The sequence below is a fragment of the Canis lupus genome, chromosome 10 (genome assembly GCF_011100685.1).
Source record: "Canis lupus familiaris isolate Mischka breed German Shepherd chromosome 10, alternate assembly UU_Cfam_GSD_1.0, whole genome shotgun sequence".
NCBI classification, from domain to species: Eukaryota; Metazoa; Chordata; class Mammalia; order Carnivora; family Canidae; genus Canis; species Canis lupus.
The window spans coordinates 69,453,695-69,469,161 of record NC_049231.1 but is presented as its reverse complement, the minus strand read 5'-3'; the positions used below and the strand labels follow the sequence as shown (position 1 = coordinate 69,469,161).

At 50.2% G+C, this 15,467-nt stretch overlaps 1 protein-coding gene and 1 long non-coding RNA gene across 5 annotated transcripts in view; one reads left to right on the top strand and one right to left on the bottom strand.

Annotated features, from left to right (window-relative positions):
* Positions 1-2,321: 2,321 nt before the first annotated feature.
* On the bottom strand, positions 2,322-6,444 carry LOC119873707. Its single transcript, XR_005366222.1, has 3 exons — positions 6,315-6,444; positions 4,047-4,179; positions 2,322-3,346 (listed from the first exon to the last, which is right to left on the bottom strand). It is a non-coding gene; the product is annotated as an uncharacterized LOC119873707 (long non-coding RNA).
* NFU1 (NFU1 iron-sulfur cluster scaffold) overlaps positions 5,605-15,467 on the top strand; it is a 27,279-nt gene continuing 17,416 nt past the window's right edge. The window contains exons 1-3 of one of the 4 annotated variants that reach the window (XM_038551494.1): positions 5,605-5,712; positions 8,176-8,276; positions 14,848-14,983. In XM_038551494.1, the coding sequence (XP_038407422.1) occupies positions 5,654-5,712; positions 8,176-8,276; positions 14,848-14,983 (296 nt within the window). In that variant the 5' untranslated portion in view covers positions 5,605-5,653. Of the gene's footprint in view, positions 5,713-6,129; positions 6,300-6,603; positions 6,625-8,175; positions 8,277-14,847; positions 14,984-15,467 lie in introns of those variants that run through there. The other 3 variants (XM_038551495.1, XM_038551493.1, XM_038551496.1) reach the window with 3 other exon arrangements.

Genomic DNA, 15,467 nt, shown 5'->3' with positions numbered 1-15,467 from the left:
GGGGCCCAGCACAATGCTTTCCTGCCCCCCGCTCTGTAGAAACGCCGGTGACCCGCGTCTCTTCCCGGCTCTTCCTGGGGCCCCGTGGCCTCGGGGCAGCGTGTGTCCCGCCACCATGGCCCTATTTACTTCCCCGCCCTGACCCGGCTGACCCGGGAGCCCCAGGAGGCGAGGCGCCCGCGCGGCCCTCCTCCCGCTTCCCTGCCCCCCGGCCCGGGGCTGTCACACGGCCACCCTCTCCGTTTGGGGCTCACCTGGCTTCAAGGCCCCTCCCGAACCCCAGGCAGAGCCTTCGGGAACCGGCCCGACACAGCAGGACCCGCGGCCCGTGGGCCGGACTCTCGGCCGCCAGGGCTTCTGTCCCGGACGCGGTCCCCGCGGCGGCCTCATCGGTGCTCCGGGCAGACACCCACGGGCTGGACCTGCCCGCCCGACCCGGCCCGGGTGTAGACCAGGCCCCGGCCGCGCGGCTGCTCACGGCCGTGTCCGGAGTGGGTCCCGAGTGGGTCCCGAGTTTCACAGAGGAGGACAACCGCGTCGTGATCCCGTGACAATTCAGGGCCTGCTCACACGCACCTTTCTGTCGCCGGCTCAGCCGGTGGCGGCCGCTGCGCACACCCACAGCTCGCAGAGCAGGGCGCTGGGCCCCACGCGCTGCTGCGGGCTCCGGATGCCCCGTCCCTGCCGCCGGCCTCCCCGCCTGGGCCCTCTAGACGGGAAATGACTGTAAATAATGAGCATGTAAGTAACCGAATAGTGTGGCAGGCGACCGGTTGGAGGGGACTTCCGGGCGCTCCCACGTCGGAGGGCATTTTGAGCCTCTCCTCTGTGCCAGGCCCTGGGGACCACGTCAAGACCAAGATGAAGCGAGTGCGCGTGCAGTGCCCGCCCCAGAGGCCGCGAGGCCGCGGAACCCGAGCTGTGCGGCCGGGCAGCTTCGGCACCGGCAACGCCCCCGCTGCTCCAACACCTTCTTTCCTTTTTTTTTTCTTTTACTATTTTACTTATTGATTCATGAGAGACACCGGGAGAGGCAGGGGCGCAGGCAGAAGGAGAAGCAGGCTCCCCGCGGGGAGCCCATGTGGGCCACAAGCCGGCCCCGGGGTCATGGCCTGAGCGCCCAACATCCCACTGATGGAACGTCTTTTTTATTTTTAAGACTTTATTTATTTATTCATGATAGACACACACACGGGGGCGGGGGAGGGCAGAGACACAGGCAGAGGGAGAAGCAGGCTCCATGCAGGGAGCCCGACGTGGGACTCGATCCCGGGTCCCCAGGATCACGCCCTGGGCCAAAGGCAGGCGCTAAACCGCTGAGCCATCCAGGGATCCCCCCACCTGGAACATCTTAACGCTCACTTTTCTCTGAGCCCTGCGCTCGGGAACTGGCCCTCCAGGGAGGCCCTCCTCGGGCTCCCTTGTCACCCGGGTCGTCGCTCCCCTCCCGCACCTGCGCCACCGGGCCCTGCGCGGCCCTTGTCTAGCACTTTGTCCCTGGAGCCTCCTGCCTTGATTCCCGCCTCTCTTCTGGGAGCTCCCTGACACCCTGAGTTGTTCTGTTCACCTTTACATCCTCGAACCAAAGATTTCGATCATCCGTGTGGCCGGTGGCGTCGGCAAAACTGAGGCTGACTTGTTTTGTCACACAGCAGGCAGCCCGGGGAGGGTGGCAGCCGGGGGCTGGTGGCTGGGGCTTCAGGGAGGACCCGTGTTCCCTCCCGCACCGGCAGGACGGGACGGCCCTTTGGGACACCCCTGGCCCGAGCGCTGCCACGCGACAAGCCAACGCCCTAGCCGCACGCCACGCTGAACTACTATTGTTAGATTGAAGACGTCGCCACTGAGCAAAGTCCGGGGGCTGGTAGAGAGGGGGAAGGGGACCAGGGGCAGGTGGCGGGCCACCCGGAGGCACAGCACAGCGCCCGCACGTGGTACCCAGGCAGCGCTCAACACGCATTGGCCGAAAACCAACGAGCAAGGAAAAAAGAGACAAGCGAAAGCCCAGGCTCCTAACTACAGAGAAGAGATTGGGGGCTGCCGGGGGGAGGGGTGCGCGGATGGGGACACGGGCCCAGAGTCCACTCATCGCGAGCACCCGCGGGGATCGAGGCACTAGACTGCGCACCTGTCACCAACGTGACACCAGGCGTGGATTATAGATGACACTTAATCAAAACATAGTTACTTTAGACCATTCTGTGAAGTTTTCATTGTGATTCCAGTTAAGAGTGTTCCGCGCATAGGGTCCGGCAGTGCACACCCCCGGGGCTCACGGCCAGCGCCCCTCAGGCCCCACCTAGCCCCCCGCCGCCCCCACCGTCAGCTGCTTCTCTATAGTGAAGAGTCTGTTTCCCGATCTCTTTCTCCTACTCTTCTTCCCTGTGCTTGTTTTCTCAGACTCCCCACGCGGGTGCGACCACAGGGGGTTCGTCTCCGACTCCCCTCCCTTAGCAGCACGGCGCCAGGTGCTGGTCGCCCTCGGAAGGTTCCATCCTTAACAAACAGCTGCTGAGGGATCCCTGGGTGGCTCAGCGGTTTAGCGCCTGCCTTTGGTCCAGGGCGCGATCCTGGAGACCCGGGATCGAATCCCACGTCGGGCTCCCGGTGCACGGAGCCTGCTTCTCCCTCTGCCTGTGTCTCTGCCTCTCTCTCTCTCTCTCTGTGACTATCATAAAAAAGAAAACAAAAACAAACAAACAAACAAAAAGCAGCTGCTGAATGGGCGGTGGAGGAGCAAACCCACGACTGTTTGGTCCGGGTCACGCCGTCTGGGAACCTTCTTAGCCAACAAATGGAGCAGGGCTGGCACCTTCACGAAATGGTGTTGGGGAAAATACCAGTTTCCATCGGTTATGGTGTGTGTGCACGTGTGCCTTGGACACAGACGGGAAGGCGCGGGGCACCAACAGGGACATACAGTGGCAGCTTCACCTCTTCCTAAAGGAGTCGCCCCTCCTCTAGCACATTTGGAGTAAAAGATGAAGGCTGTTTGACGTCTGTCCCTGAGTTGTCCCCCGCTGCTGTCGCTGGTTTCATGTGCTGGTGGCCACGGTGCTCTCCAGGGATGAGGGGTGGGGGGCGGCCACACCCTGCCTGCGCAATACCAGGCCAGGCCCCCCTTCTGCGTCCGCAGGGGTGTCACACCTGGTGTCCCGGGTGTGACAAAGGGTGGGGTGACTGCATTCGCTCAACAACTTCTGGTCGAGTGCCCACCGTGTGCCAGGTGTCACAGCAGGTGCTGGGACACAGGAGGAAAGAGACACACGTGCCCCTCTAAGTCTTAGGCGACCGTTAGAAAAATCAACACCCGGATGGATACATCATGTTACGTTGGGAGGATGCGCTGCAAAGGAAAAGGCAGGGTGTGTTGAGAGAGAGACCAACGAAGGAGACCGTTCGGATGGGAGGGAGGGGGGCTCAGGGAAGTCCCCCAAGGCAGGATATTTAGGGAGAATATCCCTACCTTACGTTCAGACAAGCGATTCAGGAGAGGAAGAGCCGAAAAGGAAAAAGAGAGGGTCCTGACTAGAGGTGCCTGGGGGTGGAGAGCGCAGGACACGGGAAGGGGGGGAAGGGGGGGAAGGGGGAGAAGGGGGGAAGGGGGGAAGGGGGGGAAGGGGGGAGTGGTGGCTCAGCAGCTTGGAAACACTAATGATTAAAATCTGGCTCTGAAGGGAAGAAAAGAGTGGTGGCTGGGGGAGATGGGGGCAAGGCAGGATTTCTCTTCTGGGCGGGAACCCCGGAGGAGGAGGAGACTGTTCCCTCCCCTGGGCCTGTTCGGTCCGGACCTAAAGGAAAGCAGGCGGGGGGAGCCCCGAGGTCCTGAGCGGCACCGCAGAGACGGGGCAGAAGCCGGGTAGAGCTGGGAGAAGGCAACGTGCCCCGGAGCCAGGGTCTGCTCGGTGTCCAAGCCAGCGGCATCCAGGCCCGCAGCTCCCCCTCCACCCCCCACCTTAGTCTCCGGGCCACACGGGCCACCGTGGTGTCGCTTCAACCTGCCCAACAACGGGAGTTTCTAGTCCAGAAGCCAGTTCTGTGCTTACTTCTAGAGCAGTGGTTCTCAACCTCTAGCCGAAGGTCCTGCTGAAAGCCACCTGTGGCTCAGTAGGTTTAAGGCCGGCTTTTGATGCCGTCGCCTCCGTGGCTGCTCAGGTCCACATCTTGAGACCCGTCCTCCTAGAGAAAGCGGAATACTCAAGGAAAGTTCTGGAAGAGTAGTTAATGGGCTTCTGTACTTTGAACAGAAATGGCTTTTGTACTCTGGAAACTCATCAAATACTCCTGTTGATACGGCAAAGGGCAGCTGTGCAGGTGGGGAGTCCTCCCTGGGGTGGGTCCCAGATGACGGGGTCCAGCAGCCCAGCCTGCAGACGGATGACCCCGTCCACCTCGGCCCGGGGCACAAGGCAGGCCTCTCGCTGCAGAAGGGGGGAACCCCTGGGAGCTGCGGCCCCAGGCAGTCAGTCTGTCCAGGCGGCTGTTGAGCTGGGCCTGGAGGGCGAGCAGGGCCCGACCAGCGGCCACGACCGGGTGGGGTGGGGGACAGCACCCTGCAGAGGATCGTCCCTGTGAGCGCACCCCCAGCAGGAGGGGAGGGTGATGCCCTGCTCCGCCTGCCTGCGGAGTCCCCGTGCCTGTCCCAGGGTGCCGCGTCTCTGGGACCTCTACCTGCCTGCTGCGGACCCGCTGCGGAGGTGGGACCAGGGAGCCAGGTGCTGGTCTCTACCGCGGAGGTGGGGCCAGGGGGCCAGGTGCGGGTCTCTACCGGGCAGGTGGGGCCAGGGGGCCAGGTGCTGGTCTCTACCGCGGAGGTGGGGCCAGGGGGCCAGGTGCGGGTCTCCCCCGCGGAGGTGGGGCCAGGGGGCCAGGTGCGGGTCTCTACCGCGGAGGTGGGGCCAGGGGGCCAGGTGCGGGTCTCTACCAGAGGTGGGTGCAGGGGCCAGGTGCGGGTCTCCCCCGCGGAGGTGGGGCCAGGGGGCCAGGTGCGGGTCTCTACCAGAGGTGGGTGCAGGGGCCAGGTGCAGGTCTCCCCCGCGGAGGTGGGGCCAGGGGGCCAGGTGCGGGTCTCCCCCGCGGAGGTGGGGCCAGGGGGCCAGGTGCGGGTCTCTACCGGGCAGGTGGGGCCAGGGGGCCAGGTGCTGGTCTCTACCGCGGAGGTGGGGCCAGGGGGCCAGGTGCGGGTCTCCCCCGCGGAGGTGGGGCCAGGGGGCCAGGTGCGGGTCTCTACCGCGGAGGTGGGGCCAGGGGGCCAGGTGCGGGTCTCTACCAGAGGTGGGTGCAGGGGCCAGGTGCGGGTCTCCCCCGCGGAGGTGGGGCCAGGGGGCCAGGTGCGGGTCTCTACCAGAGGTGGGTGCAGGGGCCAGGTGCAGGTCTCCCCCGCGGAGGTGGGGCCAGGGGGCCAGGTGCGGGTCTCCCCCGCGGAGGTGGGGCCAGGGGGCCAGGTGCGGGTCTCTACCGCGGAGGTGGGGCCAGGGGACCAGGTGCGGGTCTCTCCCGCCGAGGCGGGCAAAGGCGTCCCGGAGCGGCGTCCGCATCTCCCGCTCCCCGGTGGCAGCGCCGCCCGCGGCCGGCAGGGTGCGCTCTCCGCGGAGCCCTCCCCGCTCCCGGTCTGCGCCTGCGCCCGCGCCCGCGCCTGCGCACTCGGACTAAGATGGCGGCGGCCGGGCTGCGCGGGGGAGCTGCGGCCGCGGCCGCGGGGCTGCGTGGGCGGTAGGTGACGAGCCCGGAGCTCCGCACCCGGTGCCGCCGGGCCTGGCGGGGCGGGGCGGGGCGGGGACGAGTGCCCCCGAGCGACCTCCGGGGCCGCCGCCGCCGTCGGGGCTCAGCCGGGCGGGGCCTGTGCAGCGCGGCGAGGCCCGCGGGCCCCTTCCCCCACCGGCGTTCCCTCTTTTTTTTTTTTTTTTCTTTTTTTAAGATTTTACGTATTTATGCATGAGACACACGGAGAGAGGCGGAGACCGGGCGGAGGGAGACGCAGGCTCCACACCACGCCGGGGGCCCGACGCGGGACTCGAACCCATGACCCGGGGTCACGCCTGGGCCGGGGCCGGTCTCCAGCGCTGAGCCCGCCCCCCCCCCCCCCCCACCCCCCGGCCTCTTAAGCACAAACCCGAGTGTCCGCGGACGGCAGGGGGTCTCCTGTGCCCCGAAGGCCCGGAAGGGACGTGACCTGAGCTGTAGGAGGTCACAGCTTCCAAGGGCAGGGGCTGCGCGGAGGATCCGGGCCCCTGGGCCTGAGCCCCCCGAGCCACCTGCCTGCAGTGCGGCCTCCCCTGACACCTGCCCACGTTGCTCAGGTGAACAGGACTCACCACCCAAGGAGCTGTCCTGCCCTGATTTTTGCTTCTGGACCAAAAGGACAGGACGGGCCGAAGGTTTCACGTAGTGAACGTTGGCAGCTTTCGTGCTCATGGCGCCCTTGAGAAGCTTAAATGCATTAAGCTTGCTGGAAGATTTTTTTTTGCAGGCCCCCTCCCTCCTTTTTTTTTTTTTTTTTTTCTTTTTTAAAGATTTTATTTATTCATGAGAGACACAGGCAGAGGCAGAAGCAGGCTCCATGCAGGGAGCCCGACGTGGGACGCGATCCTGGGTCTCCAGGGTCACGACCTGGGCCCACGGCAGGTGCTAAACTGCTGAGCCCCCCGGCTGCCCTGTTCTGTTTGGATAGATGTCTTACTGGGATGGTTTAACTCCCCTTTACTACTTTCGTCACCTTAAACCCATCGCTGTCCCCACGTTCATCCACTCTGCTGCTTTATCTCTGGGTGGAAGGGACGGCAGTGCCGGGCTTCAGTGTATTTCCAGGTTACAGCACAGCCCAGGTTTATTAGGCAGTAAGTTAAAGATGAAGGCGATTTCAGCCCAAACCTTAAATTTGATTCCGCCACTAATTATTGGGCGCCTATAACATAATCATAATGGTAGCTAACATTTATGGAACTCTTGCTCTAAGGCTTGGCACCGATGTCAGTCAGCACTTTACACGGATTATCTGAGTTCAAGCCCGGCATCGTGTTCCACGCTGGGTGTGGAGCCTCCTTTAAAAAGAAAAGGGAACTGGATTCTCTTTTTTTTTTTTTTTTTTTTAATATTTTATTTATTCATGAGAGACTCAGAGAGAGGCAGAGACACAGGCAGAGGGAGAAGCAGGCTCCGTGCAGGGAGCCCGACATGGGATTCGATCCCGGGTCTCCGGGGTCACGACCTGGGTCAAAGGCAGCAATAAACCACTGAGCCACCCAGGCTGCCGGGAACTGGATCCTAAAGTAACTTGCATCAGGTTTCTAAAGGTCTCTAAAACTTTTCACTAAAGCATTTTTTTTCCCTTTCCTAATAATATTTATTTTTCTCTTCTTTCTTCATTTTTTTGTCGAAGCCACAAAAAAATAGCCCATTAATACTTCTCTAATACAGTGAAATAACCAAAGTTACAAACACCAGCTTAAGAGGTTTCCAGTCAAAAAGCATATAAAAATTGTTTGATACGTTAGCAGTTTGGAGAAGAATAGTACACTTTCTATTAGACTTTTTGAAGTGTGAAATACCTTTCAAAACAGGTAGTATTGGTTCTCTTTTTTCCAGGGAAATATGGTAGAGACAGAAAAGGGAGGAGGACTTCCCCAATATTTACTTTTGTTCTCTTTGAATTTTTTTTTAAGATTTTATTTATTTTTCATGGAAGACACACAGAGAGGTAGAGACACAAGCAGACTCCCTGCAAGGGGCCCGACGTGGGACTTGATCCTGGGTCTCCAGGATCATGCCCTGGGCCAAAGTCAGGCGCCAAACCGCTGTGCCACCCAGGGATCCCTTTTTTTTTTTTTTTTAATTAAAAAAGAAGAAAAATAACTTTGTAGTTCTTTGCATCCTTCATGCATCACTAAGAGTCTGAGAATCTAGGTTATAAATCACAAATGTAGCATTTCTGTTTCTTACACTGGGTATTGCACTATCCTGTGACACTCAGTTATCAAGGCTGTAAATTTCCACGTGAGCTCTTGTTCTTAAACTGTTTGCAGATGTTGCTTGCCCAAGGAAGTGCAAATAATGTGGATGGAGGATGAAAACTAAGCTTTGTTGTTATCATTATTTTTTTTTATAAATATAAGAAGTAGACACTGAGCTTAAAAGATTATCTCTTGAAATGTCGTTTTTATTTGTTTTTGAATGTAGATTCTGTGCGATGATGAATCCAGACACCATTAAGAAACAGCCTCTGCATCAGTTTGTGCAAAGACCACTTTTCCCACTGCCTGCAACCTTATGTAACACAGGTAAAATTTCACCTTTTAGAACAAATTATGTTTCAGAAGCTAAGGAGACGGTGCTTAAATAAAATTTGGTGGATTATAAGAGATAAGAATTTGTAAGTTTTCTAGTCTGATGCGTAAAAGGAACGTAGCATTTTTTTTTTTTTTTTTTAGTATAACACAACACTTTAATTATTTGCTTACACATATCATTGGCATTAGATTTCAAGAATACTGGGCACAGGATCACCTGGGTGGCTCAGTCCCGTGAGCATCTGACTAGTTTCAGCTCAAGCGGTGGTCTCCAGGGTCTGGGATGGAGCCCCGTGAGCCCCCCATTATTAGGCACCGTACCCAGCAGGGAGTCTGTGTGAGAGTCTCTCTCCCCTCTCCTCATTTGTGCATGTATGCACACACTCACTCTCTTTCTGTAAAATAAATACATCTCTAAAAAGAAAAAGAAGGGGATCCCTGGGTGGCTCAGCGGTTTGGCACCTGCCTTTGGCCTGGGGCGCAATCCTGGGATCCCAGGATCGAGTCCCACATCAGGCTCCTGGCATGGAGCCTGCTTCTCCCTCCTCCTGTGTCTCTGCCTCTCTCTCTATGTCTATCATAAATAAATAAATAAATATTAAAAAAAAAAAAAAACAAAAGAAAAAGAATCCTGAGCATAGTGTCCAATAGACCCATGAAATCTTAGTATTTTCAATAGCACATCATCTGGAACATTTCTCAGGAAATGATTTCTGAGGACACCGGTGGCTCAACTGGTTGGGCATCTGCCTTTGGCTCAGGTCATGATCCCCGTGTTCTGGGATGGATCCCCACATCAAGGCTCCCTGCTCAGCGGGGAGCCTGCTACTCCCTCTGCCTCTCCCTCTGCCTGCAGTTACCCTGCTTGTGCTCTCTGTCAAATAAATAAATAACATCGTTTTAAAGATTTTAAAAAAAATTTATTCATGAGAGACAGAGAGAGGCAGAGGGAGAAGCAGGCTCCCTGCAGGGAGCCCATTGTGGGACTTGATCCTGGGACCCCAGGGTCATGCCCTGAACCGGAGGCAGATGCTCAACCCCTGAGCCACCCAGGTGCCCCATAAGTAAATAAAATCTTTTTGAGAAAAATGATTTATGAAATGAAAATGTTATAAAAAGAAGTTCCAAGTGGATTTGTTTCAAAAAATCATGTATTTTAAGCTGGTGCCTCCTTATTTTGATAAGAATACACCTAAAATCAGTAAATTTCTGGCTTTCAACCAAGCCTTAGAAAATAGAACTTTCAACGTAGTTTTTTTTTTGTTTTTGAGTACAAATTAGTTATGAGCTTTGTGACATTTTTCTTGATGTTACGTGCTTTTATTTTCATTAATATTGGAAATAGGTTTGAAAACAGGATTTGAAAATTATTGAAATGTAATCCATGTTATGTGGTTAGGGAACCTTGGGAGCTGTCTCCGTGTGTCTGTCTGTCGTGTCTGTGTATAAATGTCTGCTGTGTGTGCTCATGGAGCTGTAAGAGTTTGGATTCAGCTCTGGGACCGTCTCCCATTCCCATTACCACTTTGAACACTTTGTGGCCATACTCTGGCAGGTAGCTGACTCTGGCTAACCACATGAGTTGGACGGAGGTAGAGACCTCACCTTCCCTGTAAACCGGGGGAAGAAGAGGAAAACCTTGCCTGTCTCCTTGAATCATAGAATAAAAATTTAGGCATAAATATTGAGTAGTTCAGCATGTTAAACTACTTTAGTTGGACTGTTTGATTTTGTAGGATGGAATTACGTGGTCATCAGGCTCTTCAAATTGGAAACCCACTGATCTTAGTCTTAGATACTGACCTGAAACACTATTAATGTATATTTTGGGGTGATTTTCTTCCTACCTATTTACCTATTAGTACCAGGCATGATGGGAAAAATTATTTTAGATTAGTTTATTTTGTTATGACCCTTAGGACACTTTCAGGGGCATCCTTCTGGGTGATGGACCAGTGGTGGTTTCTGAAATACCTAATTAAACCCAGCTTAGACTATAATTGGAATGATTTTGTTACTACCTAGTCAAATTACTGTTTTGAAATAATTTTGTTCATTGTCAAAAGAGAAAGTTGATGTTGTGATGTCATATATTTTCTACTTCCAACAGTTTATATAGATGATACTCTCAAATTTTTTTTAAGTTTAAATTTTAAGTTTTTAAAATTCATTTATCTTTTTTAGTAATCTCTACACCCAATGTGGGCCTTGAACTTGTGACCCTGAGATCAATAATTGTATGCTCTTCTCACTGCACCAGCCATACATCCCACATTTACAGTTTTTACCTTCAAGTATTTCTTTTTTTTCCTTTTTAAATTTAAATTCAATTAATTAACATATAATGTATTACTAGTTTCAGAGGTAGAGGTCCGTGATTCATCAGGGTTATATAACACCCAGTGCTCACTACATCACATGCCCTCCTTAATGCCCATCACCAGGTACCCCATCCCCCATCCACCTCCCCTGCAGCAACCCTCAGTTTGCTTCCTATGATTTCATCTTATCTTACCCCTATGAACCTCTGTTTTATTTCTTAAATTCCACATGAGTGAGATCATATAATTATCTTTCTCTGATTGACTTACTTCACTAAGTGCATTACCCTCTAGTTCCATCCATGTCATTGCAAATGGCAAGATTTCATTCATTATATATGTATAATATATGTCATATATATATACACACGCACACATATACATACACACAACACACCTCCTCTTTATCCATTCGTCTGTCGTTGGCCATCTGGGCTTTTTCCATAGTCTGACTCTTGTGGACGTTGCTGCTGTGAACATTGGGGTGCAGGTGCCCCTTTGGGTCACTACATCTGTATCTTTGGGGTAAATCCCCAGCAGTGCAGCTGCTGGGTCGTAGGGCAGCTCTGTGTTCAACTTCTGGAGGCCCCTCCACACTGTTCTCCAGAGTGGCTGCACCAGTTTGCATTCCCACCAACAGTGTAAGAGGCTCCCCTTCTCCACATCCTCCCCAACATCTGTCGTTTCCTGACCTGTTCATTTTAGCCATTCTGACCGCTGTGAGGTGGGATCTCATCGTGGTTTTGATCTGTATTTCCCCGATGCTGAGTGATGTGGAACATTTTTTCATGTGTCTGTTGGCCACGCCTATGTTGTCTTTGGGGAAATGTCTTTCCATGTCTTCTGCCCATGTCTTGACTGGATTACTTGTTATTTGAGTATTGAGTTTGATATGTTCTTTATAGATTTTGGATATAGCCTTTTATCTGATATGTCACTTGCAAACGTTGGTTGTCTTTTGGTTTTGTCGACTGTTTCCTTTGCTGTGCAAAAGCCTTTTATCGTTTGTTTGTTTGTTTGTTTTAAGATTTTCTTTATTTATTCATGAGACACAGAGAGAGGCAGAGACACAGGCAGAAGGGAAGCAGGCTCCCTGCGGGGAGCCCAATGTGAGACTCAATCCCAGGACCCCGGGATCACGACTCGAGCCAAAGGCAGACTCTCAACCACTGAGCCACTCAGTGTCCCAAAAGCTTTTTATCTTGATGAAGTCCCAGTAGTTCATTTTTGACCTTGTTTCTCTTGCCTCTGGAGACGTGTCTAGCAAGAAGTTGGTGTGGGCAAGGTCACAGAGGTTGCTACCTGTGGTGTTCTCCTCTAGGATTTTAATGGGTTTCTCTCACATTTAGATCTTTCATCCATGTTTAGTGTATCTTTGTGTGTGGTGTGAGGAAATGGTCTGGTTCCATTCTCCTGCATGTGGCTGTCCCAATTTTCTCAACACCATTTGTTCAAGAGACTGTCTTTTTTCCAGTGGATCTTCTTTCCTGCTTTGTCGAGTATTTGTTGACCATAGAGTTGAGGGCCCATTTCTGGGATCTTTCTTCTGTTCCATTGATCTATGTGTCTGTAGTTTTGCCAGTACCACACTGTCTTGATGATCACAGCTTTGTAATAGAGCTTGAAGTCTGACATTGTGATACTACCAGCTTTGGTTTTCTTTTCCAACGTTTCTTCAGAGTCTTTTTTTGGTTCTATACAAATTTTAGGATTTTATGTTCCAGCTCTGTGAAAAATGTTGATGTTATTTTGATAGGGATTGCATTGAATGTATAGATTGCCCTAGGTAGCATAGATATTTTAACAATATTTGTTCCAATCCATGAGGATAGAACATTTTTCCATCTCTTTGTGTCTTCCTCAATTTCTTTCATGAGTGTTTTCTCCAGTTTTCTGAGTATAGGTCCTTTGCCTCTTTGGTTAGGTTTATTCCTAGTTACCTTATGGTTTTTGATGTACCTTCAAGTATTTCTAAAAACTTTTCTTTCTGCATGTATAGTTTTATATAAATGAATTGAGGAGAGAAGTGCCATTTAATTCTTCAAATATTGTGGTAAAATGCTTAATGTGTGTGGAGAACTTGGTTACCAATAAATTATTAAGAAAGGCCTCAAGAAATGATTGGTTAGTAGAACCAAGTTAAAAGAACCTCATTGTCTTTATATTTACAGAAATTGCTGGCAGTCTTTTCTTTAATGTTCCATCTGAAAACTTTTTCCCATGTAACAGATTTTCAGAGGAATTTATTTGTCAGAGATAAAAATATTTTAAATCGAGTATCTGGACTTTGAAGTTATCATTTTAAATTTTTCTCTTTTTTAAGATTTGTGTGTTCACCAAGCCACAATTGATACCTTTATAGGACAGAGACTTAAAAATATATGGGACTTAGTTTTAGATGCTGCTTCACCAAGGAAATAATTCAGCATTGGTTAGTTGGCTGCTTGGCAAGTTGCAAAAAAACTACTCTCAGCTGTGAAGTTATAATCTTTTATAATGGGTAAAAAAAACAAACAAACCAAAAAGCCACTTTCATACAAATCACGTTTTGCCAAATTTAATCTCTTTCTAATTTAAAATAAAACTGCTACTGGTTGATATTTTACTATTTTTCTTCAGCTATGATATGAGGATTGTGACAGGATAGGAAAACTGATTTATTTATTTATTTATTTATTTTTTAAATTTTTATTTATTTATGATAGGCACACAGTGAGAGAGAGAGAGGCAGAGACACAGGCAGAGGGAGAAGCAGGCTCCATGCACCGGAAGCCCGACATGGGATTCGATCCCCGGTCTCCAGGATCGCGCCCTGGGCCAAAGGCAGGCGCTAAACCGCTGCACCACCCAGGGATCCCCTGATTTATTAAACATATTTTCCTATTATGCTGGGCACTATGTTGGGTGTGGAGTAGCAGTATGTATTAGTGGTTAAGCAAGTCTATGGTGGGAAATTGGCAGGACTTTAATCCTGTCTCTGTTTCTTAACTAGCTAAGTGACTTAAAGCTTTACTTTCTTTATTTATAAAACAGGGTTAGAATAGTGTTTCCTTGAGAGAATGAAAAGATTAAATGGTGTCATTCACAGAGAGCGCTTAGCACATGATAGCTGCTCAATAAATTAATCTTTTTCAGTATATTGCTCTAAGATGAGAATTGGTTTGGTTTGATTTGGTTAGAAAGTTTATTTTTGTAATAAATAATCAGGACCTGTTTTAAAACTATTAAACCCTAGTACTATCTTTTGTCCTATAAGCTGTTATCAAAATAGCAAGGTAGGAAATGGAAGATTCTGTTCTTTCTTTATTCATTTAATGAATTCACTGGCCCTAGAGGAAACAAAGAAGAACCTGTAAAGATAATTTTAAAATATTCCAGAAAGTAATTCACATAGGTTCCCTACATAATTTATTTTATTTTTTAAACATTATTTATATTATTTATTTATTTATTTAGAAGAGTTTTTTTTTTTACTCATGAGAGACACAGAGAGAGAGAGGCAGAGACACAGGCAGAGGGAGAAGGAGGCTCCATGCAGGGAGCCCCATGTGGGATTCGATCCCAGGACTCCGGGATCATGCCCTGAGCCAAAGGCAGGTGCTAAACTGTTGAACCACCCAGGTGCCCCTACATGATGATTTATAACGTCACTAAGTCTATACCGTTGGACAAGTTACTTAACTCTAAGCTTCAGTTTCTTCCTTTGTAAAATGGAAAATACGGAGTTTCTTCATATGATCTTTAAAGGCTCAAATACATTTAAAGCACTCAGCCCTGTCTCTGGCAGGTAATAAGCACACACACAAAATATTATTATTGTTATAAATATATCTCTTAAAAAAACAGAAGCACTTTGGAAAGAGGAAAATGTAACATTTTACTGTTTTTAATATCATAGTGATGATTTATGAATATGATAACATTAGTGCTAAGTCCTCAAATAAAAATACATTGAAGACTCTTGAATGATGATATACCATCCTAGTTAAAAGTAGGATATTGCTAGAGTCTGTTGAGTAACAAAACTAAATAATCAGTATTCGTATAAAATTCAGTGCATTTATCCTAAATGTATCAATAAAGTTCTTTGTTGTCTTTAAAAACTATTTCGTCAGCTTGAGCAATAAAACCTTATTTTCTTTTTTTCTTCTTTTGATTCTTTGAAATGAGCACATCATAGTCCATAAAGTTAACTACTGTTTTTTCTGGAATAACATTTTTTCTTCTTTTTTCTTTTTTAGTGAGACACATGTTTATTCAAACACAAGATACCCCAAATCCCAACAGTTTAAAGTTTATTCCAGGAAAACCAGTTCTTGAGACAAGGACCATGGATTTTCCCACACCAGCTGCAGCATTTCGCTCCCCTCTGGCTAGGTATATTGCTGTTTCTCATTTGTTTTTACCAAGAAACATAAATAACTGACTTTGGGGGTAAGGCAGCCTCATTTAGTGATTGCGTTTTTAGGTGCACTGCACTGTTTTCAGTGTAGAGAATGCTTTATTTTCTTCTCAGGTAAGAGATTTAAGAAAAATAACAGTTGATATTAGGAAACCCTTCTCCTGAAAAGTAATGTATTTGAGAGATCTATAGGGATCCCTGGGTGACACAGCGGTTTGGTGTCTGCCTTTGGCCCAGGGTGTGATCCTGGAGACCCGGGATCGAATCCCACATCAGGCTCCCGGTGCATGGAGCCTGCTTCTCCCTCTGCCTGTGTCTGTGCCTCTCTCTCTCTCTCTCTGTGTGACTATCATAAATAAATAAAAAATTAAAAAAAAAAAAAAGAGAGATCTATAGCAAGACTAAGATTTTATATTTTCACTTAAAGAAAGTTCATCAAAATGATAACATAAATTTCCA